Source organism: Geotrypetes seraphini, chromosome 6, assembly GCF_902459505.1.
Source record: "Geotrypetes seraphini chromosome 6, aGeoSer1.1, whole genome shotgun sequence".
In the NCBI taxonomy this organism is placed as follows: Eukaryota; Metazoa; Chordata; class Amphibia; order Gymnophiona; family Dermophiidae; genus Geotrypetes; species Geotrypetes seraphini.
The window spans coordinates 8,117,646-8,141,626 of record NC_047089.1 but is presented as its reverse complement, the minus strand read 5'-3'; the positions used below and the strand labels follow the sequence as shown (position 1 = coordinate 8,141,626).

The window sequence follows — 23,981 nt, the reverse complement described above, 5'->3', positions numbered from 1 at the left end:
TAGGTATAACTTTATCAAAACACAAGCTAAGGCTGTCTCTAAAGCAAATAAACACTTTGAACATTAAAGAAAATCTTTAAGTAAGTGGTTTTAAAAGGAATAAAACAATAAGGTTTAAGCCAATATTAAAAATTATGTTTAGGTCAATCAGAGGTAAAAGCGTCTTTAAATAAATATGTTTTTAGTAATTTTTTAAAAGTTGTAATGTCCTGTTCAATTCTAATATATTGGGGAATTGCATTCCACCATTGTGGTCCCATTACTGTAAACATGTCGGCTCTTCGTGTACCTATGATTTTCAGAGACGGTACTGTTAAAAGGTTTTGTTCCGATGATCGTAATGGGCGTTGGGTTATGTAAGGGGTTAATGATTTTGAAATAAATTGTGGTTCGTTGGATAATAAAGTCTTAAAGATGAGAAGCATTGTTTTGAACAGAGTCCTGTGACTTATTGGTAACCAGTGAGCGTCTTTAAGTAGTGGGGAAACATGATCATATTTTTTTGCATTATATATTATTTTTATAGCTGTATTTTGGATGGTCTGTAATCTCCTTTTTTCTTTTTGTGTAATATTAATAAATAAGGCATTACAATAGTCAATTTTCGATATAACAAAAGAATGAATTAGGATCTTTAATGAGGGTAAACTTAGAAATTTGGTAATTGATCTGATCTGCCGTAGTTTAAAGAAACAATTTTTGACGATGTGGGAGATGTGTTCATGATAAGTCAGATTATCATCTAAAAAAACCCCGAGTATTTTCACAGTGGATACTAGGTTAAGAGTAATATTGTTAAGTACAAACGGTTTTGATAATAGTATGTCTTTTTTCCAATTAAATAACATAGTTTTGGTCTTGCTAATATTTAATGCCAATTTATTTGAGGTAAGCCAGTTTTGTATTTGTTCAAGTTTGTAATTGATAGAAGAAATTTCCGTGGTATTTTCCAGATCAAGAGGATGAATTAATTGGATATCGTCAGCGTATGAAAATGGGATAAAGCCTATAGATTGGCAAATTTCTAATAGTGGTGAGAGAAAAATATTAAAGAGTAAAGGGGACAAAATTGATCCTTGGGGTATACCAAATGTGGAAGTATGAGGGGCGGAAACATCATTATTAAATCTAACGGAAGAGGAACGGTTTGAAAGATACGATTTGAACCATGCTAAAACGTTCTCAGTAATTCCTTTTTCCACAAGACTATTAATGAGCAATTTGTGATCTATGGTATCAAATGCTGCTGAAATGTCTAAAGAAAATAGTATTACAGATTTATGATGATCCAGGAAATACTGTATGTTTGATGTTAAGCCAAGTAATGAATATTCAGTGTTATGGAATTTTCTGAAACCGGTTTGATTTGGGTGTAGAGCATTTGTGTTCTCAATGAAGTCAGAGAGTTGATTGAAGATCCATTTTTCTGTTAATTTAGCTATAAATGGTATATTAGCTATCGGACGATAATTGGATAAATCATCAATACCAATTTTGTAGTTTTTAAGAATGGGGGTGATATAGGCAGTCTTCCATTGAAGTGGAACTGAAGAAGTAAGGAGGCTCTTCTGAATAAGTGACAATATGAAGGGACCAAAATGTAGGAAGTGTTTTTTCAAATAGAAAGGTGGAATAATTTCAGAATGGGAATTTTTTAAGTTTACTTGTTGTAATAATGATTTGATATCTTGTAGGGAGGGGATTTTAAAGTTTGAACATTTGGCTATAGGTATGAATTCTGTTTGGTCAATTGTAGTGCGATTGTTTAATGTGTTTTGGGAAAAGGAGTTGCGAATCTTACTTATTTTTTGTGTGAATGCATTAGATAGTTCTTGAGCTTTTAATGTTGATCTTTGTGTGGAACTTTATGTGTCCCTCCTGCCGTCATCCAGGCAGGATCTAGGCAACTGCCTAGCACAGCATAAGAAGGAGGTTTACACTTATAGGTGCAAGGGAGCAGCTGTAAAGCTGACGTTGAAATATTGAGACATTCTCCTTCTGGAACGAGGAACACATTTGTAGATTGGGTGCTTGCTAACCCAACCTCTCCCCCACCATATCCCCTTCCAATTTATACGTGCAAATACCTGCTTATTACAGTCGTTTTACACTTTACACATGTCATTCAGGGAATGGAGATTTTAAAATAAGAGCCAAATACTAATAAAAGTGGGTAGACCCTACATGTGCAAAAGTTGAGACTCCTGGACTTACCAGAATAAGAGCCACTACTCCCCCGACTTCCTGGTCTACCAACGGGATTATTAACACTGGAAAAAAAAAAGGAAAGGCAGACGTTAACCAGGAATTGGTGGGGGGGGGGAGGGGAGGGGAAGGGGGCTAAGGTCTGGGTGTTGCAATCCTGCATCCATTGTGTTCTTCCCTCTATCACAAGGGTTACAAGTATTGTGGTTTCAGTCTCCAGATGTGGAAAGCAATGAATTAGACATTGGACCTCTTCAGGATGCACTGGGAAGGGGCCTAAGGCCCTGATTGGACCAGCTTTAGGTGCAGCCTTAGGTGTTTGGGCCAATCAGAGCCTTAGTCCCCTCCAAGTGCATCCCAGGAAGTACCAGGAAAGCCTGCCATTTTGAAGAGGCAGATCTGCTGGCAAGAGGGAGTGGGCATCCCTCTTGCTGATCTTCTGAATAAGATATAGGGTAAATTGGGGGTTTGGGGGGGGTGTGGGGGCTTGAGGGATCTTGGTGGCTGAGGCAGGGGGATCCCTCCTGCTGATCTTCATTGGGGGTAAGGTCGAGTGAGGTATGGGAGGGTCCGAGTGGCCACGAGTGGGCATCCCTCCTGCCGATATTCATGGGGCAAGGTGGGGGTTTGGGGTGTTGGGAGACAGGTGGCTGCCGAGGCAGGAGGGAATGGGTATCCCTCCTGCTAATATTCACGTGGGGGGGGGGGGGGTAATCAGGGATGAGGAAGGGTCCAGGTGGTCTGCCAAATTTTTTTTTTGTTCAGGGACCTTCCTCAGAAGGGGACGATCGTTGTGGGGGCAGCATGATTTTATTTTATTTTTTAAATGGGGACAGATATTGTACACGTGTAACACACGCACATCTGTGCCCAAAAAAGAAAGGAAAGTCTTCCTGCCCTGAATAGCTGGTAGGAGATGTTTCGGAGCTTCCTCTGCCGGTTCTGCGCATATGTCAGTTGCTTTTCCAGCGACTGATCGGATGGGATTATGACGGATCTGCGTGAAATTCATTTGCATGCAAAATTGCTTCAACATCAGACAATTTGCTGGCACTATAGTGACCTGACTGATTTTACCGGTGATATTAGAGAATCTGTCCTCCAGTAGTAGGGTTACCAGACGTCCGGATTTCACCGGACATCTCCCCCTGGGTTTTGAAAAGTCTCCTGAAATTGCACCGGGCAGGGAGGAAGTCTGCTCATGCGCAGACTTCCTCCCGGACCGAGAAGATCAGGCAGCAGGGGGGCGGGGCTAAAGCAGACTGGGGGTGGGATTAGGGCATTACAGGGCGGGGATGGGTGGAACTGAGCAGGTCTAGGGGTCCGGATTTTCCGATTGGAAAATCTGGCAACCCTACCCAGGATGCTGCGAGGATGCTGATAGAGGTTGTGCCAGCTATTTTGTTGAGGCAACTGTACCACACAGGAGCAAGTGGGAATTGCTTCTGCATGCAGCTCCCCCTCCATGTCGTCAATATTTTTGCCTTGAGTGCCATTTGATGTAGAAGCAGGGGTGTCAAAGTCCCTCCTCGAGGGCTGCAATCCAGTCGGGTTTTCAGGATTTCCCCAATGAGTATGCATGAGATCTATTTGCATGCACTGCTTTCATTGTATGCTAATAGATCTCACGCATACTCTTGGTGGAAATCCTGAAAACCCAACTGGATTGCGGCCCTCGAGGAGGGACTTTGACACCACTGACATTGAGCAAGCCTTGCTATTTCACAGTAGGCCTGAATGTGGTTCTTGCAAACCAATCTGACAGTTCTGGGAGGGAAGGCACGTGGCCTCTGATGTCTGGATCAGCGGCTCAGGACAGACGATGTAATACAGAGTGCTGGTAGCATCTGAACCCGACAGTTCTGGCCTCTGAAGCCAACGGCGCCCGGCCCGCCAGTCTTTCCTACCTTGTTTATCAGGAGGTAGCGGTGCAACCAGACTGCTCATCTGCGGGTCTGGCAGTTCCACCTGCGGCAAGCCACTGCATTCTGTCCGCTTGTGGCGCAGAACGGCATCTCTGCGGGAAGAAGAGCAGGGTAATTCTTTGAAACAAAGGCACTACGGTCATCAGAAACAACTCCCTCAACCCCCTCCCCAACCAGCACAGCAGCTAGTCACCGGGATGATCCCCGCTAAGCCAGTAAAGGTTGCTCCTTGCAGAACGACCTTCAGAAAATACTATCCTAGTGTGGAGTTATGAGCCTAACTTTGGTAAGAGACATTTGCCTGCCAAAGATTACAACAAATGTTTGCAACCAACTCATAGTGGTTAGGCACAGAAATGAGAGTATTCTAGAACTCTGCACCTAAATCCTGGGGACGTCCATGACCTGCTTAGTAAACGAAGTCAGATAAATACCTGCGTGGTCCATTCAGGCTGCCCCGCAGTTGCATTCATAATCAAGGCAACATTGAACCAACAATCCAGTAATTATTCATTTGACTAATATAAGATGTCTTCCCGTCCCATGGCTAAGCACCCTTTGGGGTTGCACGCTATATAAACTAGGTGCGCATTTCATAGAACAGGTCATAGGGCAGATCTGCTCATAATTCCTAATGACTAGCAATTAAACGCATGTTAAACCCAAGTATTGATTATTTAACACCAATTAAGCCAATTACTAGCGTACAGATCTTCAATCTGCATGCAAAATCGAGTGCTAGACTTTGGGCAACATATCGATTTTTTTTGAATGGACAGGTCATAGAAACATAGAACAATGACGGCAGAAAAGGGCCACGGCCCATCTAGTCTGCCCACACTAATGGCCCACCTCCTAACTACCTCCATGAAGAGATCCCACATGCCAATCCCATCTTTTCTTAAAATCTGACACGCTGCTTGCCTCAATTACCTGTTGTGGAAGATTATTCCCTACTGACTATTCCATAAAAATTCTGGGAGTGACTCTGGACCGACACCTTACTCTAGATGTACACACGGATTTATTGGTTAGAAAATGCTTCTCGATATTATGGAAACTCAGAACCATCAGAAAATATTTTGACGCAGTATCATTCCGCGTATTGGTTCAATCTTCCATTGTAAGCATGCTTGATTATTGTAACATCATTTATTTGGGAACCTTCAAAAAAACCCTCCAAAGACTCCAAGTTATTCAAAATTCAGCAGTTCGACTGATTTTTGGGTTGAAAAAATGGGAACACATAAGTCCCTATTATCAAAAACTTCACCGGTTGCCCCTGGAAGCACGAGTTTTGTTTAAATTTTTTTGTCTTTGTTATAAATCAATATTTGGTCTGGCCCCTATGTACTTGGTTTCTCAATTTAATCTGGATAGTTCTATTAGGCCCACACGTAGAATTCATACGTTCACCTATCCGACAATAAAGGCCTGCCGCTACTAAAGATTCCTGGATGGAACGATTGGCCGGGTAACATTATCATGCATTCCTCATCCTACTTTAGTTTTAGAAAATCAGTAAAAACGAAATTGTTTAATCGATTTGTAACCTATGAATTTTATAGTTTTTCACTTCCTCCATTCTGTAAGCTCGTATTCGATGACTTTGTATTGTGATCATTTCTCTGATTGTCCAGCACCTCTTGTTGTAAACCGCCTCAAATTATCATGACTTTGGCAGTATATAATAAAATTATTATTATTATTACACAGAATTTTCCAGTCAGTGGCAAAGAAAGCAGTGTTTATAATTTTGACAGAGCCATCAGTGTACACAGCACTGTGCAGAGAACTCACCACGTTAAGCATGATGAGCGCATGAAAAATTAAGAGACGTGTTCTTTCCCATCAGTACTTGTATAATTTTCAGAAAATAGTTTGACTTCCACGTAGCCTTTTGGCCTCGGAGTCCTGGCGTGAGTTACAACTCGTCTTTAAACCCATTGTGTGGGAATCCTTGGAAGCACTGTCGAGATGCCTAGGGAAGACAGGGCTACATGGAAGTCAAACTATTTTCTCAAAATCATACAATTATTGGATGATTATCCAAAATGTTTCATTTGCGGGGGCGGATAACGTTGGAGCCCAACAAATGCAGCAGATTTGTAGGTCTCTACGTGGCAAAGCTGTAGTACTGATGGGAAAGAACACTATGATGTGGAAGGCGCTCTGTGGCCATTTGGAAAATAATCTTGCTCTGGAAGAAATACTGAGCAGAACAGAGGAGTCGTGAGGATAAGATGCCAATGAATCAGCCACGGGTATGAAAGTTCAAGGTTCTCTTTATTGCTGGTAGCACAGCGAAGACTTGACACTGATAGTGTTTCAGCATCTGTGCCATTGTCAAGAGTCTTGAAGGCTTTGGACACTGGTTACCTCCCCGCTCGCTTTGACAATTGGCCTGCGTTTTTATGCTCTATTCCAGGGGGAGGCAATTCTGGTCCTCGAGAGCCGGAGCCAGGTCAGGTTTTCAGGATATCCACCATGAATATGTAGGAGATGGATTTGCATGCACTGCCTCCTTGAGATGCAAATCCATCTCATGCATATTCATGGTGGAGATCCTGAAAACCTGACCTGGCTCCGGCTCTCGAGGACCGGAATTGCCTACTCCTACCCTACCAAAATGGATTTGATGGCCTCCTCTAGGGCAGGGGTAGGCAATTCCGGTCCTCGAGAGCCGGAGCCAGGTCAGGTTTTCAGGATATCCACAATAAATATGCATGAGATAGATTTGCATCTCAAGGAGCTAGTGCATGCAAATCTATCTCATGCATATTCTTGGTGGAGATCCTGAAAACCTGACCTGGCTCCGGTTCTCGAGGACCGGAATGGCCTACCCCTACTCTATTTGTATGATAGAGAATCAGCCTCTGAAACTCTTGACAAAGGCACAGATACCAAAACACTGTCAGTGTCGAGTCTTCGAAGTGCTACTAGATCAATGTTTAAAAAGAAAAAAATCCACTCAAACACTCAAGAGTACAAACATGTGGGCTAAGAATGCAAGCTTTCTAGCCTCCCAGGCCGTGGCTTGTGGTCAGGGTCCTCAGGAGATTCACCCAACCCCCTGAAGGCCCTTAGGGCACTGCTCTGAATTTCATTGGTTGAGCAGGCGGCAGGCAGAAGCTGCTCAACCAATCAAATTCAGAGGAGTGCCCTCAGGGCCTTCTGGGGGATTGGGTGAATCCCCAGCCCTAGAGCCCTGCTTTTTTGGGTTTACATTTTGCTTGATGCAGTTTGGTTGAGCACACAACAACCGGATTGAAATAGAAGGGAGGAGGGATCAGACGGTTTATCCAGTGGGAAGCTTCCGGCCACTTAAATTGCCTGTTTGGAGCTATCTGGTCTCTTCAGCACCATTTAACTGGTTAGCACCACTGCAAATAACCGGTTAGTGCTGAACTGAAAACCGGCTATCTGCAGGGCATTCCCGAGTCAGAGTCAGCACTTGACCAGTTAAAGTGCTGATATTCAAAACGTAACCAGCCAAGGTCACCGCGTAAACAGGACCACATAAAAGTCAGCCCTATCTTCATGAGATAATCCGTAGCCGGTTCAGCACTGAATATGACACTTAACCGACTATGTGTTATGTGGCTCCAGAAATTCGATGCCTTTGCTTGGACATGGCCCAGCATTGATTTTCTGGGTTTAGCGCCATGGCGGTAAGCATAACGCTGATCGCAGCTGGCTGAATAGCAACCCTCAAAACGTGAAAGCCCAGGGGATCTCGAGGCCTTCTTGCTGGGGTCCTTTTCTCCTGACAGCGTCCTCACAGTGACACTGGATTATACAGCTATTCCTTCCGCCGTCTTATCAATACTAAACCATATCATGGGCCATTCTCCCCTCAGTCTATCCCTGATGCATTATATCCTGGTGACTATTTCCCCATAGCCTGTTAACGCACCTTGCGATCGATCATTCTCCCCAGAGTCCATTGCTACCACACAATTATAATTTCAAACAAGAAAGCTCGTAAAACTGGGCCCGTTCTGTGAAACTCCCCAAAACAAGTGGGGCATGAGATAGACTGCGTCAACCTGGATCAGACACTATTTATTTATGCAGGTCAACTTAAAATATAATACATATTAAAACACAATGCAGGAGAGGCCTGCCTGAGGGGCTGAAACACGGACCGTGTCGGGTCTTTGGATACAGGACCCTTTGGGTCATTGCTCACAGGACTTTTGACATTTTATGTGATTTCAAATGTATTGTGTTTTAATATGTATTATATTTTAAGTTGATCTGCATAAATAAAGAGTGTCTAATTCAGGTTGACGCAGTCTATCCCACGCCCCACTTGATTTTTGGAATTTGACTTTGCGTGGGGTTTTTTCCCCCCTTTTTTCGGTGTTCCATACCTGTTCTGTGGAACGCCATGTCTGAGGCTCTGCGATGATTTGTTGCAATTCAGAAAATGGCTCAAAACTTACCTCTTTGTACAGGCGTTTTTCTGTTAGCGCTCTGCTTCTCAACGAAGATTATCTTACTATTTATTTTTAAAATGTCTATTCCGCCTGGCAACTAGGCGGATTACAAATGAACGTACATAAAAAGAGACCCACAAAAAAAATACAAATTCAACCAAAAACATACTAAAATACAAACTCAGTAAAAAAATAAATTCAGCAAATAAAATGAGCCTAGGAAAACTACATGAGAGCAGGAATTCCTTATTCACAGTTTTTTGAATGATGAAAAGTTAGAACATAATTTTAATGGTCCATTCAATGCATTCCATCCAGGTCTTTATATAATGCACATCCCGGACACGATTATTAAGACACTTATGTGATCGTGTTTGTATCCCTGACCTCTGTTTTTTACCCGTTATGTACTTGGGGCTCCTTTTACTAAGCTGCGGTAGCGTTTTTAGCACGCGCTAACCCCCCGCTATGCGGAAAAACTAACGCCAGCTCAATGGAGGCGATAGCGTCTAGCATGAGCGCTAAAACCGCTAGGGAAGCTTAGTAAAAGAAGCCCTTGTACTTGTAAGACTGTAAGCATTATAAGCTGTGGATGTGAATTGTGAGCCGCTTTGGTAAAATAAAGCGGATTATAACCGTTTAAAATAATTAAACAGTTCATGGAACTCTTTCCAATTCTGTTTTGTTTGTGTGCGTCGTTCTCCTGCAGGAAGGAGGAGGGGAAGGGTAATTTGAACGGAGCAGCAGAGCAGCATTCTCTTGGTTTGAAAAGAATAATGACATGAAACCCGGTGTGTTAATTTATCAAACTGTTTTGATGCCGTTGCCAGATTTCAACAGATGGATGCTATAATTTTAACCACAGGGTGTCGCTGTCCCACAGCAACAGACCTGTGCGGTTCCCATGCAAGTAGCTGAGCAGTTCAGATGGCGATGATTTCACAGTGGAATTTATAACGAAGAAAAAAAGAAACGCATCTGAGTCGACGAGCAGTAGCCCACCAGGAAGGGGGCAGCACAGGAAGGAGGGTACATGGTTAGAAAAGCAAGTGGAGCATCCTCAGGAAATGATTTCAGAGTCCCCTGGAGATGGAGCAAGCCGTTATGGAGCGTGTGGTGTGGGTACCAAGGACATATGCAGCTGGAGTCCCAATATAATTTCCTGCATAGCTGTAAGACACAATAAACCGCACTCCAGACTACCAGGGAAAGTTTTTTTAAAAGTGAAAAGGGGGTGGAGGGGAGGGAGTTAAGGTCATTGGGTCAGGGAGAGAGGGGGGGCTACTAGCCTATCAAAAGCTGCAGGAGAACCATTCTAGTCCTGGCTCCAGAGAAGATGCCAATTAAACAGAAGGTCTGTTCTGAACAAATGTCCCAATGGCATCTCAGCTTGATCTTTCGGAGGGGAAGATCCAGTAGTAAAGCCTTCGTCAGAGAGGGCCCACCAAGATGAAGAGGGGCAATATAGTAGGCAATCGCACAACAGATGAAAGCACAGTGCCCAACAGTTTGATGCAGGACCTACTCCTGCTGGAGCATTGGTCAAAGACTTGGCAACTAAGTTTCAATGCCAAAAAATGCAAGGTCAAGCACCTTGGTGGCAAAAATCCATGCAGGACTTACACCCTAAATGGTGAGATCCTAGCAAGGACTGTAGCAGAACGTGACTTGGGGGTGATCATTAGCGAAGACATGAAGACTGCCAATCAAGTGGAAAAAGCTTCATCCAAGGTCAGACAAATCATGGGCTGTATCCGTAGAAGCTTCGTCAACCGTAAGCCCGAGGTCATAATGCCGTTGTACAGATCCATGGTGAGACCCCTCATGGAATACTGTGTACAATTCTGGAGGCCACATTACCAAAAAGACGTGCTGAGAGTTGAGTCGGTTCAGCGAATGGCCACCAGGATGGTCTCAGGACTCAAGGATCTCCCGTATGAGGAACGACTGGGTAAGTTGCAGCTGTACTCACTCGAGGAACGCAGAGAGAGGGGAGACATGATCGAGACGTTCAAATATGTCACGGGCCGTATCAAGGTGGAAGAGGATCTCTTTTTCCTTAAAGGACCCACGGCAACAAGAGGGCATCCGTTGAAAATCAGGGGTGGGAAACTTCATGGAGACATCAGAAAATATTTCTTCTCCGAAAGGGTGGTTGATCGCTGGAATAATCTTCCACAACAGATAATTGAGGCCAGCAGCGTGCCAGATTTTAAGAAAAGATGGGATTGGCATGTGGGATCTCTTCATGGAGGTAGTTAGGGGGTGGGCCATTAGTGTGGGCAGACTAGATGGGCCGTGGGCCTTTTCTGCCGTCATGTTCTATGTTTCTAATAGGCATGGACTATCACTCAGAATCACGCCAGAGCCTCAGATGCCTGCTCTAGGGGCTAAGGGAAAGAACTACCAGCTTTACCCTCAGTTGCTGAATGAAGGAGAGAACTTATTAAGTGACTTCACCAGGGGAGGGAGGTCTGTCTCATAGCTCCCCTTCTGAAGTACAGCACGCCCTAAGGAAGGACGTCTGGCTATGAAGAGACTGGGGGCAAGATTCTCTAATATTGGCGGTAAAATCTACTGGGCCGCTGTCACGGCCGTAAATGTATCGATTTCAAAATGATGAGTCATTCTTAAAAAAAAACAACGCACATGCAAATGAGGTTCGCGGAGGGTCGCCAAATTTACATGTGGTGAGCCGATGGTGATAGCAGTCGGCACATGCGCGGAAAAGACCACGGTAAGCGGTATACGTGTGCCGGGAAAAGCTACACCGTAGGCACGCATATCGTGTGATTACATTATTGGAGCACAATATATGGAGAACTGCCGCCAAACGCTATGTCATTCTGTCAATCCTAGGTGTGCCAGCGCTATTGGATGAAGGGAAGGGAGGGGAGGTGCAAGGGGTGTCCTTCAATATTAGAGAATCTTGCCCCCAGTCTCTTCATGCAGTGACAACATGCGTCCATGCATGCATGGATGCCTTCTGGGGGCGGGGCTAGGGATGGTGGAATGGGGCAGAACTCAGCGGGCTTGGGGGTCCAGTTTTTTTTTCGGGTAAATCTGGTAACCCTATATAGGGGTTAACTGTATTCTGAATTATTTTATTAATTTTTCAAATGACATACCAAGTAATCACTTGTACAGAAAGTAAGTTAGTAAAGATATGACCTATATCCAATATAAATCATATTCAATCGAAATAAAAAACTAAATACAGGAAAATTCTTCCAACCAGCTCAACTCAAGTCCTCAAAATGTGGATCCAAGATTACATTAAAGCGAGCAAAATAAATTATTATTAGAAGATAAAATACAGACAACACTGAGAAATGGGCAGATATATGATTATGGAGCTGTTGATTTCTCTTTATCCAGTCGAGACATAGCCAGAAAAGCAGTTAACTGTTGTGGTTCAAAGAAAACAGATTTGAGTGAACGGTAGCAAATAATACACTTGCAAGGATGTCTCAAGTAAAACGTTGCTCCCAGTGAAGTGACTCCAGATTTCAACATCAAAAATTCTCTACGTCGCTTTTGAGTTTCTCTGGAGAGGTCAGGAAACATTTGTATTTTGCAACCAAGGAATTCTTTCTGTCTATTTTTAAAGAAAAGTCTCAATAACCATGTTTTATCTATGGCGAGAGCTACGGTCAAAATCATTGTAGAAGGTACAACTGTTTCTCTGTCTGAAGTTTCTAACAATTCAGAAACATTCAATAATGCTTGATTCGATACTTTAACTTGCGTTTGGGCCCCTTCTTTATTTGGCAAGAGGGGTTAACTGTATTATTTCTGTTGTCTTTGTGTAGGTCTCTGATTAAAAAGAGTGGGAGGAGAGAGTGGTGTAGTGATTAGAGCTACGGCCTCAGCACCCTGAGGTTGTGGGCTCAATTCCACACTGCTCCTTGTGACCCTGGGCAAGTCACTTAATCCCCCCATCGCCCCAGGTACATTAGATAGATTCTGAGCCCACCGGGTTAGACAGGGAACAATGCTTGAGTACCTGAATAAATGCATGTAAACCAATCTGAGCACCCCTGGGAGAACAGTATAGAAATTGAATAGTCTGAAAAGTTTCTGGTAACCAGAGCTGATACTGTGATGTCACAATGCCTCATTCCACCAATAAGAGCCAACCTCATCAGTGATGTCACAATGGCTGAATTGTCCTATACTTGGCTCACTTGTACTACATTTTGATTTCTAGAGTGGCGCAGTGGTTAAAGCTACAGCCTCAGCACCCTAAGGTTGTGGGTTCAAATCCCACACTGCTCCTTGTGACCCTGGGTAAGTCACTTAATCCCCCCATTGCCCCAGGTACATTAGATAGATTGTGAGCCCGCTGGGACAGAGAGAGAGAGAAAATGCTTGCGTACCTGACTGTAAACCGGTTAATACACCTTGTCCAAGTGGTATATAAAAATCCCAGTATGAATGGCCTGGTTCCCAAGAATAATAACATGAAACTGAGTGTGATAATATAGCTAACTATTAGGTCACTCCCCAAATGGCAAAAAAATGCATTGCGTATTGAACCACAGGTTGGCACGGCTAAACAGTTTAATTGCTCTTTGTCAATATATATATATAGCATCCATTAATTAAAGCTATATGGCTCAGTCACTACATTTCCCAATAGATTTTACAACAAAGAAAATGAAATACACATTTGAATCAGCAGCGGTAGATATTTGTGGTAGGGGGAACACCCATAATTCTTTTTCAGATCCCTCCTTAATGATTTTCTTTGATGCCTAAGAATTGCTGCTTGGGTATTAACTCATGACATTTGTAGTGCAGTGACCTCTGACCTCTGAAAATCCACTTCTACGAAAGCACGCCAGGCTGAGAAGAGTGGGGTTCTGCCGGCGCCACTTCCCCCTCCAACCTGTCCATCTTCCCCTGGATGCCTGCACCGGTACCCCTGGTGGTCTAGTGGCTCCCCTCCTCAATGACCTGACCCCCCCCTCTCGCTCTCTCCAGTTCAAAATATTTCCCTGGTAGTCTAGTAGCCCTCCCCTCCATCTCCTGGTCAGACAACCAACCCTCTTTTCTCAAATAAAAAAAATTAAATCCCTGATGTCATCTTCCCATCCCCAGATCCTGGTACATCCTGTGTGGTACATCCTGAAGATGGAGGATGGGCTGGGGAGGGCTCCAATGCCTGGGAGGGTGTAGATGGGCTGGAGCGAGCTTTGACGGAGACTTCAGTAGTTGGAACTAAGAACAGTACCGGGCAGAGCTTTGGATTTTTGCCTAGAAATAGCTAAGAAGAAAATTTTTTTAATTGAATTAGATTGGGCAGACTGGATGGACCATTCGGGTCTTTATCTGCCGTCATCTACTATGTTACTATTTTACTAAGGGGTTTTGCAGATATTCAGGGAGGGGAGGGAGGCAGATCTGCAGGAGCTTTCAAGATTTGGGGGGTGGGGGGGGTGGGATAAGAATTTTGGTTAGAGGGCAGTGATCTGAACAAATACCCTTATGGATCCTGCTGCCACAAAAGGGAAAATTCCCCAGGTACCACCATTTTTCAAGATGGCAGCACCTGAGGCAATGCTCCTGCCTCTCCTGTGAGGTACATCATCAATCAAAAAAAGGGGGTATATCGGATAACCAGATCTCCAATCTATTGATAACTACCCCAGAGTAGAAGATGTTCAGAAAAGAAATAAAAACTATACTCTTCAAGAAATTCCTGAAACAGCCCTAACATCACATATACCATCCTTCCTCCCTCCCTCTTCCCGCCACACTGAAACTACCTGACTTACTCTAGAAATGACAAATGATCTTCCATTGTAAACTACCGTTTATAATTCTTTTGTAATCCGCCTTGAACCGCAAGGCAATGGCGGAATAGAAATCTCTAATGTAATGTAATAATCCAAAAAAATATAAAAATTTTCTTACACACCAGTGTCACAATTTATCTGAAACTCAATATAACATGTAACTCATATTTCAATTAAGACCGCTCATACGATACCCCATTTAATAAACAAATTCTCCCAAGTGAAAAATAAACTCGGAGGTTGAAGTATCATATAAAGGTTATGGACTCAGTACATAGAACCTCTTATAACATATATGTTATTTTATATATGAAACAGGTCCTTATCCTGGATTGATGAAATGCCATATAATCATTTACGTCAAACGTCCTTCCCACCCTTAAATAGGAACTTTATTTCTATTTCTATCTAACTTGGGTTAAAACTGTTATTTAATTTTTATATCCAGCCCAAAAAACTCAAAAACAAAGAACAAAAGAAAAGCTAAAATTGTGTATACGTATAGCCAAAATCAATTGGAGAAGAAACAGCAACACTTATCTCAACAGCTCTTTGCCAGTGACAACGTCAGCCTTCATCGGGGCCTTCATCATTCATTTTTACTTCCAACGCTCTGCTGCTGCAAACACAGTGATCACGAAAAACGGACATCGGATGGGCTTGGGTGGCTGGTGGAGGGATTAGGGATGGAAGGGTGCCACTAGACACCAGGGATTTTATTTTTTTTTTTTTTTTATTGGAGGAAAAAGGTTTGTGTCTGGGAGGAGAGAGTAGTCCATTGGTTCCCAACCCTGTCCTGGAGGAACACCAGGCCAATTGGGTTTTCAGGCTAGCCCTAATGAATATGCATGAAGCAAATTTGCATGCCTATCACTTCCATCATATGCAAATCTCTCTCATGCATATTCATTAGGGCTAGCCTGAAAACCCGATTGGCCTGGCGGTTCTCCAGGACAGGGTTGGGAACCACTGCTCTAGAGTCTAGAGCAGTGGTTCCCAACCCTGTCCTGGAGAACCGCCAGGCCAATCGGGTTTTCAGGCTAGCCCTAATGAATATGCATGAGAGAGATTTGCATATGATGGAAGTGATAGGCATGCAAATTTGCTTCATGCATATTCATTAGGGCTAGCCTGAAAACCCAATTGGCCTGGTGTTCCTCCAGGACAGGGTTGGGAATCACTGCAAGACCATCAGGGAAATGTATGTGTGGGTGTGTGAGAAACCACTGTGGCTACCAGGGAAATCTTTTAATTGTAGAAAGGGGGGTTGGCTCAGGGAGGGAGGGGGGTCTCTACAAAGGGTATGGCAGGGAAGGAGATACCTTCCTGCTAGTGCCTGAGCCAATCACCATGCAGCCACTGAGAGGAAAGGTGACATTAATAAATCATGCTCATTGACTGTAGTATGCTGCCGTACTTTATGAACATAAGAATAGCCTAACTGGGTCACACCAATGGTCCATCAAGCCCAGTAGCCCGTTCTCACCGTGGCCAATTCAGGTCCCTAGTACCTGGCCAAAACCCAAGGAGTAGCAATATTCCAGCATCTCAAAGATTAGCAAGATTCCGGAACCCCAATGAGAGCAACATTCCACTCAGAATCCTAAAGAATAGCAAGATTCCAGAATCCCAAAGAGTAACAAGATTCTAGAAACTCAGAGAGTAGCAACATTCCAGAACCCCAAAGAGTAGCAGGGTTCCGGAATTTCAAGCAGTAGCAACATTTCATGCTACCGATCCAGGGCAAGCAGTGGCTTCTCCCATGTCTTTCTCAATAACAGACTATGGACTTTTGTGAAGTATTTTCTGGTAGAGCCTCTACCATGAGGTTCACTGCATCTCCCTCTAGATATGTCTCTGTCCCCTGAGTCTAGGTTTGTACCTGAGGCAATGAAGGGTGATGTGACTTACCCACGATAACAAGGGAAGACAGTACGTTTCTTACCTTACGCTCCCATGTTTTCTACCCTCAACCACTCCTACGTGGAACCTTTATGAAGTCAACAAGCTCCAAGCTGGCCATGATCTTATCACGCACATTTACAGATTGGATCTTTATCAACCATTTGCAAACATTCTTAGAAAAGGCCGTTTGCTTTCAGCAGACAAAAGCAAAGAAACATTATCCATGATGCTTGTTAAAACATCAGATCCATCCATGAAAATTTTAACGAGAGACATACCATGGTTAAGTTTATTTTGGTGTTTGCTTCTGTTGCAAACCTGAGTACTCTCTGCACCTGTCTCTGTTTGTCCAGGTCCTGCCTAGACATTGGTTCATATTTTTGAGATAGGCACCGTGCGATTAATTTGATAAGATGTAACCTGTTAAAAGCTTATCACATCTGAGTATTTGGCTTGGAGCTCTGTAGAACTCAAAGACAAACACTGAGTAAAGGGGTTGCCGAAGGGCTTTCCAGGGTCAGGAGAGATTATAGTAGTGGGTTCAAGCCCCACGCTGCTCCTTGTGACCTTGGGGAAGTCACTTAATCCTCTACTGCCCCAGGTACGATAGATAATTGTAAGAAGTGAGAACGCTGGGACAGATAGAGAAAATGCTTGAAGTACAGACTGACACTAGAGGTCACGGTTGCCATTTTCAAGAGGCAGCTGCGATGAGCAGGCATGAGTGGGTATTCTTCCTCCCTGTTCCCCTACTAGATCAGCAGTGATGGGACAGGTAAGCTTGCAACCATCCATAGGGGGGTGGGGTGTTGTGAATGTTTGAGGGAAGAGAGGAGTTTTGGAAGAGACTTTGTGAATCTTTGGGGGGAAGGGAGGGGGATCAGAAGGGGCTGTGTGGATATTCAGGGAGGGGAAGGGCGGGAGAAGGATTGGAAGGTTGATATGCATGGATGGGGAGAGGGACCTTGGGGTTATAGTGTCCGAAGATCTAAAGGCGAAAAAACAGTGCGACAAGGCAGTGGCTGCTGCCAGAAGGATGCTGGGCTGTATAAAGAGAGGCGTAGTCAGTAGAAGGAAGAAGGTGTTGATGCCCCTGTACAGGTCATTGGTAAGGCCCCACTTGGAGTATTGTGTTCAATTTTGGAGACCGTATCTGGCGAAGGACGTAAGAAGACTTGAAGCGGTCCAGAGGAGGGCGATGAAAATGATAGGAGGCTTGCGCCAGAAGACATATGAGGAGAGACTGGAAGCCCTGAATATGTATACCCTAGAGGAAAGGAGAGACAGGGGAGATATGATTCAGACGTTCAAATACTTGAAGGGTTGAAGGGTATTAACGTAGAACAAAATCTTTTCCAGAGAAAGGAAAATGGTAAAACCAGAGGACATAATTTGAGGTTGAGGGGTGGTAGATTCAGGGGCAATGTTAGGAAATTCTACTTTACGTAGAGGGTGGTGGATGCCTGGAATGCGCTCCCGAGAGAGGTGGTGGAGAGTAAAACTGTGACTGAGTTCAAAGAAGCGTGGGATGAACACAGAGGATCTAGAATCAGAAAATAATAGTAAATATTGAAGAACTAAGGCCAGTACTGGGCAGACTTGCACGGTCTGTGTCTGTGTATGGCCGTTTGGTGGAGGATGGGCTGGGGAGGGCTTCAATGGCTGGGAGGGTGTAGATGGGCTGGAGTGAACTTTGATGGAGACTTCAGTAGTTGGAACCTAAGAACAGTACCAGGCAGAGCTTTGGATTCTTGCCTAGAAATAGCTAAGAAGAAAAAAAATTTAATTGAATTAGATTGGGCAGGCTGGATGGACCATTCGGGTCTTTATCTGCCGTCATCTACTATGTTACTATTTTACTAAGGGGTTTTGCAGATATTCAGGGAGGGGAGGGAGGCAGATCTGCAAGAGCTTTCAAGATTTGGGGGGGTGGGATAAGAATTTTGATTAGAGGGCAGTGATCTGGACAAATACCCTTATGTGAGTCCTGGCTAATATTCAGGTGGGACCCATATGATTGAATTAGCCCTGGATATTAAAAGCCGGGGCTTGGACATATGGCCGAGCATTAAATATCCAGGGTTGAGGCTTCATAAGTAAAGAAGCTTTCGTGTACATTTGAGTTACGCTCGCCACATCAGGAAAAATATGAAAAAGTGAAAACACGTGACAGGAATTACTAATTAAATGAACCTTTTCCAGATGAGGAGAAGCTCTGGAACCAGAGAACGTGATACGAAGCTGAAGGGAGATGGAGTCAAAACCGACATCAGAGAATACTTTTTCATGGAAAGGGTAGTGGATGCCTGGAACGGACTCCCGAAAGAGGTGAAGGGAAAACATGGTGCAGGAATTCAAAAAAGAGTGGATCCCCACAAGACAGGATATAAACCAAAGTTAGAACACTCCAGCTTAAAACAGCTGCACATTGCAAGGAAAGTGGCCTGCCATGGTTAGCAGATACAACCCCAAGGTCCTTACAGGGCAGACTTGTTGGGTCATGTGGCCTTTATCTGTCATCATCTACAAAAGCTCGACATTTCCAGGTATTCAGCCGAAAACTGGTACAGTGCCCGGAGAGCTGAATCATCTGGTTGCTTCGCAGGTTGTATTTGCAGCCAATTACACACACAAAAACACAGACATGTTACGGGCTCATTAACGCCTCCCCTGCCACAGAGACTACCTGTGTGCATATTAATTAAAAGCAGCAAGAGCTCAGACATTGATTAATAATTCAAATGCAAATCTGATAGAATTGTTTCCCCGATTCTGGCGTTGGGACTCTCTTTCTGCCTTTCTCTCTCTCTCTCTCTCTGTCTTGTGTATAGGGTGACCAGGTTACCCCTTCCAGAAGGGAGATGTGGCCAGTCCTGGATTTCTGTCAACCTCATCCTGGTGCATCATGGGACCTGCAGCACTGATTTCACTGTTGTTGTTATTATTATTATTACAAAGACTACACTGGTTTGGGATGTAATTTTTAAACCAAGACTGGCCACAACGTCTCCCTTCTGGAATGGGTAACCTGATCACCCTAGGGACAAGGATTTGCACCAGTTGGTACAAACTGACACACCGAAAGTTAGGTCCAGGCCCAGGGCATAACAGCTATCCTATAAACCGTGTCATGTATCCCAGTGGTTCCAAACCATGTCCTGGAGGACCACTAGGCCAATCGGGTTTTCAGGCTAGCCCTAATGAATATGCATGAGAGAGATCTGCATATAATGGAGGTGCCAGGCATGCAAATCAGCTCCATGCATATTCATTAGGGCTAGCCTGGTGGTCCTCCAGGACAGGGTTGGGAACCACTGAACTAAGGAGCATAGCTCTAGGACTCTGACTTTAACTTGCGGAGGTGGTTTTGAACCCCCAACTCCCCCTCAATATCTCCTCCAAAACAGCTGATGTGCATCTCTCCAAGCGGGTGTAAGTGCTGAAGGGCAGATTTTTGAAAGTCTGCTTTTATTGACATTGTAAAATTGAAAATACATTAATGCTTTTTCAGCCCACCTCCACAACCAGAAGAGGAATGGCCTAGTAGTCAGAGTAGCTGTCTCGGTGCCCTGAGGTTGTGAGTTTGATTCCCACTGCAGCTCCTTGTGACTCTGGTCAAGTCACTTAACTCTTCATTGCCCCAAAATAAAAAATAAGAACCTGTCTAAAATATGTAAACCGCTTTGACTGTAACCACACACAAAAAGCAGTATAGCAAGTCGAGCTATTGTGACATCATTGATGAGGTTGACTCTTATTGGTGGAACCATGCATTATGAGATCACAATCTCAGTTCTGGCTACCAGGGGGGTGGGGGTGGGAGAGGTAGCAACATAGGCCACCAGGAGTGGAAGTCTAGTGGTTAGAGCAGCGACCTCAGCACCCTAAGGTTGTGAGTTCAATTCCCACTGCAGCTCCTTGTGACTCTGGTCAAGTCACTTAACACTTCAGTGCCCCAAACACAAAACAAGAACCTGTCTAGAATATGTAAACTTAGGGTTACCAGATTTTTTTCATCAAAGATGAGGACACGTGGCCCCGCCCCATTCTGCCCACAGCCCCGCCCCTTTCCAACCCCACACAAACCTTGACTCTTTGGGGGCCACATCTAGAGTGTCTCTGCGCATGCGCGTATACCTGTGACACCATCCACGCATGTGCAAAGGCCCTGCAGACGCGGCCCCCAAGCTCAACGCTTTTCAAAACCTGGACAAACTGCCGGGTTTTGAAAACACGTACGGACACCCGGACAGTCCTCTATATCCAGACATCTAGTAACCCTATGTAAACTGTTCTGATTGCGTCAAGCACACAGAAAAAGCAGTCTGCAGGATATAAATCTACATATCATTTCTAAAATCATTTCTTAGATACGTAGGACATTTTACGTGTGTGAATCCACTATTTGTGTCAGTGGTGTAGCCGTGGGAGGCTTTGGGGGCCTGGGCCCCCCCCCCACACCTTGGGCTCAGGCCCCCTCTAGAACTGAAGCACCCTGTTGAACAGCTGGTAGGGATGCCGATGCCCTGCCAGCCAGTTCATGAGCTGCTGCCCCTCCTGGCACTTAGCAGCTGACCTCCAGGGTTCATAGACAACGGCGCGAAAGACAAAAGCGTGTGCCGACAATTGAGCGCAGCGCGCGCCGCTCTAAATTACAGTTTTTAGGTGCTCCGACGGGGGGTTTTGTTGGGGAACCCCCCCAGTTTACTTAATAGACATCGCGCCGGCGTTATGGGGGGTTTGGGGGGTTGTAACCCTCCACATTTTACTATAAACTGAACTTTTTCCCTAAAAACAGGGAAAAAGTGAAGGTTTCAGTAAAATGTGGGGGGTTACAACCCCCCACAATGCCCCCACAACACGGCGCGATGTCTATTAAGTAAAGTGGGGGGGGGGTTCCCCCCCACGCCCCCCCGTCGGAGCACTAAAAACAGTAATTTAGAGCGGCGCGGCAGCGCATGCTGCGCTCAATTGTCTGGGTGCGCCTTTGTCCCGGCTCGCTTTTGACCTGACACCGACCTCCAGCCACCGCCAGGACTTCTCGCACATGTTCGCTCATGCAGGTGAAATCCCAGTGATGGCCAAAGACACGCCAAGAATCAGGAGAAAGAAGTGGCTCAGGGGCTCGGGCAACTCCACCAGCCAAGGTATGTTTAGTGTGCGTGGGTGTTTTCGGGGGGGCGCCCCCAAAGTCAAAGGGCTGCCTACGCCCTTGATTTACATGTGCAAATGCTGTGTTAAATGACCTCCTTAAATTCATAAATTTCTACTTTCTTTTTTTAAAACATTTCTAAACCACCCCTCCAGCACTCTGGAGTTGTCCAGAGCAATTCCTAAATTCAGCTGAAAACTTACCTAATAGTAGGCACGAGAAGATCTGATACGTTCTCCGTAATGGGCCCCCAATATTAAAAATGAAAAAGATCTCACCTCCTTTAAAAAATCCTTAAAATCCCATCTTTTTAAAGATGCTTTTAACATTTAAATTTTAGATTTGTTAAATATTCTCAGATTTTTAACTTTGTTCTCTTCCTTTTTTGTCTATTTCTCCTAAAAAGAGTTGTAACTTTCTCCTCCTTCCCTCCCAATTCAAGTTTGTCTTGTCTTCAAGAATTTTGTCATTTGGTTCGTCTTTTTTGTAATTTTACTTTTTTTTATAATTCTGTACATCGCTTAGCAAACCGAATAAGCGATTCATCAAATACTAATAAACTGGAACTTGAACTCTTGAAAAATGGATCTTCGTATCTTTAGTAAGACGTTGATGTTTGAAGACAACTCTCATATTGTACTGTAGGACACCAGGGGTCCTCAAATCCAGTCCTTGAGGTCCACACCCTGGTTTTCAGGATTTCCACAATGAGATCTATTTGCATGCAATGGAAGCAGTGAATGCAAACAGAACTCTGTTGATTGTGAAAGTCCAGAAAACCAGGACTGGATTTGAGGACTCCTGCTCCACTGTGTTACATTTGTGCAGTATCAAGGAGATCGGAATATTATCTATGATTAGGGCTACCAGACGTCCGGGAAAACCCAAATATGTCTTCTTGTTAGAGGACTGTCCGGCCTCCCGGTTGGGCTTTTCAAAACCCAGCATATGTCCGGGTTTTGGAAAGCCCTGACGCGCATGGAGGGCCTCTGAGCATGTGCGGATGATGTCAGACGCTTCCATACATGTTCCATGCCCTCCAGACATGACCGGAGCTCGTAGCAGAAGAGAAGAGGCTTGCTAGGGTCAGGGTTGGGGGGTGGGGCTGGGACAGAACAGGGCGGAGCTGGAGGCAGAACAGGATGGGGGTTATATGTCCAGGCTATTCCTTTGTAAAATACGGTAACACTACCTATGATGTCTTCTCGTTATACAATTACAGACAGCAAAGGGAGTTCGTCCTGGACCGTCAATTAAGAAGGGTTTTCAGAAGGCACGGTACCTTAAGCCTCCTCTCTGCACCTCGTCAAGGACCCAGCTCTCATTCTTGCCTGGGTGTCGAGGGCATTGATCCGGAGCTCATAGGCGCAGCCCAGGTCTTTGTGAAAGGCAGATTATGGGCTGCTCAGAGTGCAATGAAATCGCCTGAGGCAGAGGCGCAAGATTAATGAGGGTCATTAGAAGTGATGTCATATTTTTACTGCATGTGAAGATTAACGACCGTCTTCATTTTAACAAGAAGCGAGTGTCAGCTTTGCGATGGTGGTAGGGAAAATGAAGCAACTGAAGGGGAGGAGTAGTAGCGAGGGTGAGAGGTGCCCCTCCCCTGCCCTCTTCTCCACTCCCCTCCCCACCCCCTACCGCCGCACGCGTTCCTTTCATTCCCACATGCCTCTTTAAGGTTCCCAGCACGAGCAGCAACTCCGACTTGCTTCTCACGCCAGTGCTGCCTCTTCCTCTGATGCCACTTCCTAGGTGCTGGTCCAGGAACTGACATCAGAGGAAGAGCTGATGTTGGCACGAGCAGCAGGATGCGGTTGATGCTCGCCCAGCGAATGTTAAAGAGATATGGGGGCAAGGGAGGGGCGCAGACGCAGCATGAGGGGGAGGGGAAGGGGCAGGTGGGGGTGGGGGCAAAGAAGAAGGTAGGGAGGGGCACCTCTAACCCTCGCTATGCCACTGAAAGCATGTAAACTCTCTTGCGGCAGCCAATTAGCTATCGGTTCTGCATGGGCGGGTGCGAAGGAAGGTCGCTCTTGCCGTGATTCCCCATTGGACCACCAGAGATACGTAAGGTGCATAGGGGAGGTGGGAGGGAGATACAAATAATTAGAATCAGGCTGGGACAGGAGGTGGGAGGGATCTCTCCTTTCCCAGCCACCACTGGACCACCAGGTCTCATGGCAGGCCCGGTAGAGGCCTACAAACAAGTTCGGGGGGGGGGGGGGCAGGTCAGTGTTGACCCGAATATAAACCGAGACCCCCATTTTGGGGGCCCCAAAATCTTGGTTTATATTTGCGTATAGACGGTATATCCCTCTGAGCAAGAGTTCCCTGGCCTAGAGAGAAATCCCACTGCATGCCCACTATAAAGTCCTCTTCTCACAAGATACAATTCTTATGTTCTTATTAAAAAAGGTTTGGATAATTTCTTAAAAGGGAGGTTCATAGGTTATTATTGAGATGGCTTAGGGAAATCCATTTCTTATTCCTAGGATAAGCAGAATAAAATCTGTTTTACTACTTCGGATCTTGCTAGATACTTGAGACC

General features: G+C 44.9%; 1 protein-coding gene across 1 annotated transcript in view; it reads right to left on the bottom strand.

Annotated features, from left to right (window-relative positions):
• Positions 1-23,981, bottom strand: part of PDE2A (phosphodiesterase 2A) — a 505,027-nt gene that overhangs the window by 177,180 nt on the left and 303,866 nt on the right. Inside the window, exons 4-5 of the mRNA XM_033947538.1 lie at positions 4,113-4,222; positions 2,215-2,270 (exon numbers count right to left, since the gene is read on the bottom strand). Coding sequence (XP_033803429.1) covers positions 2,215-2,270; positions 4,113-4,222 — 166 coding nt within the window. The remainder of the gene's footprint in view (positions 1-2,214; positions 2,271-4,112; positions 4,223-23,981) is intronic.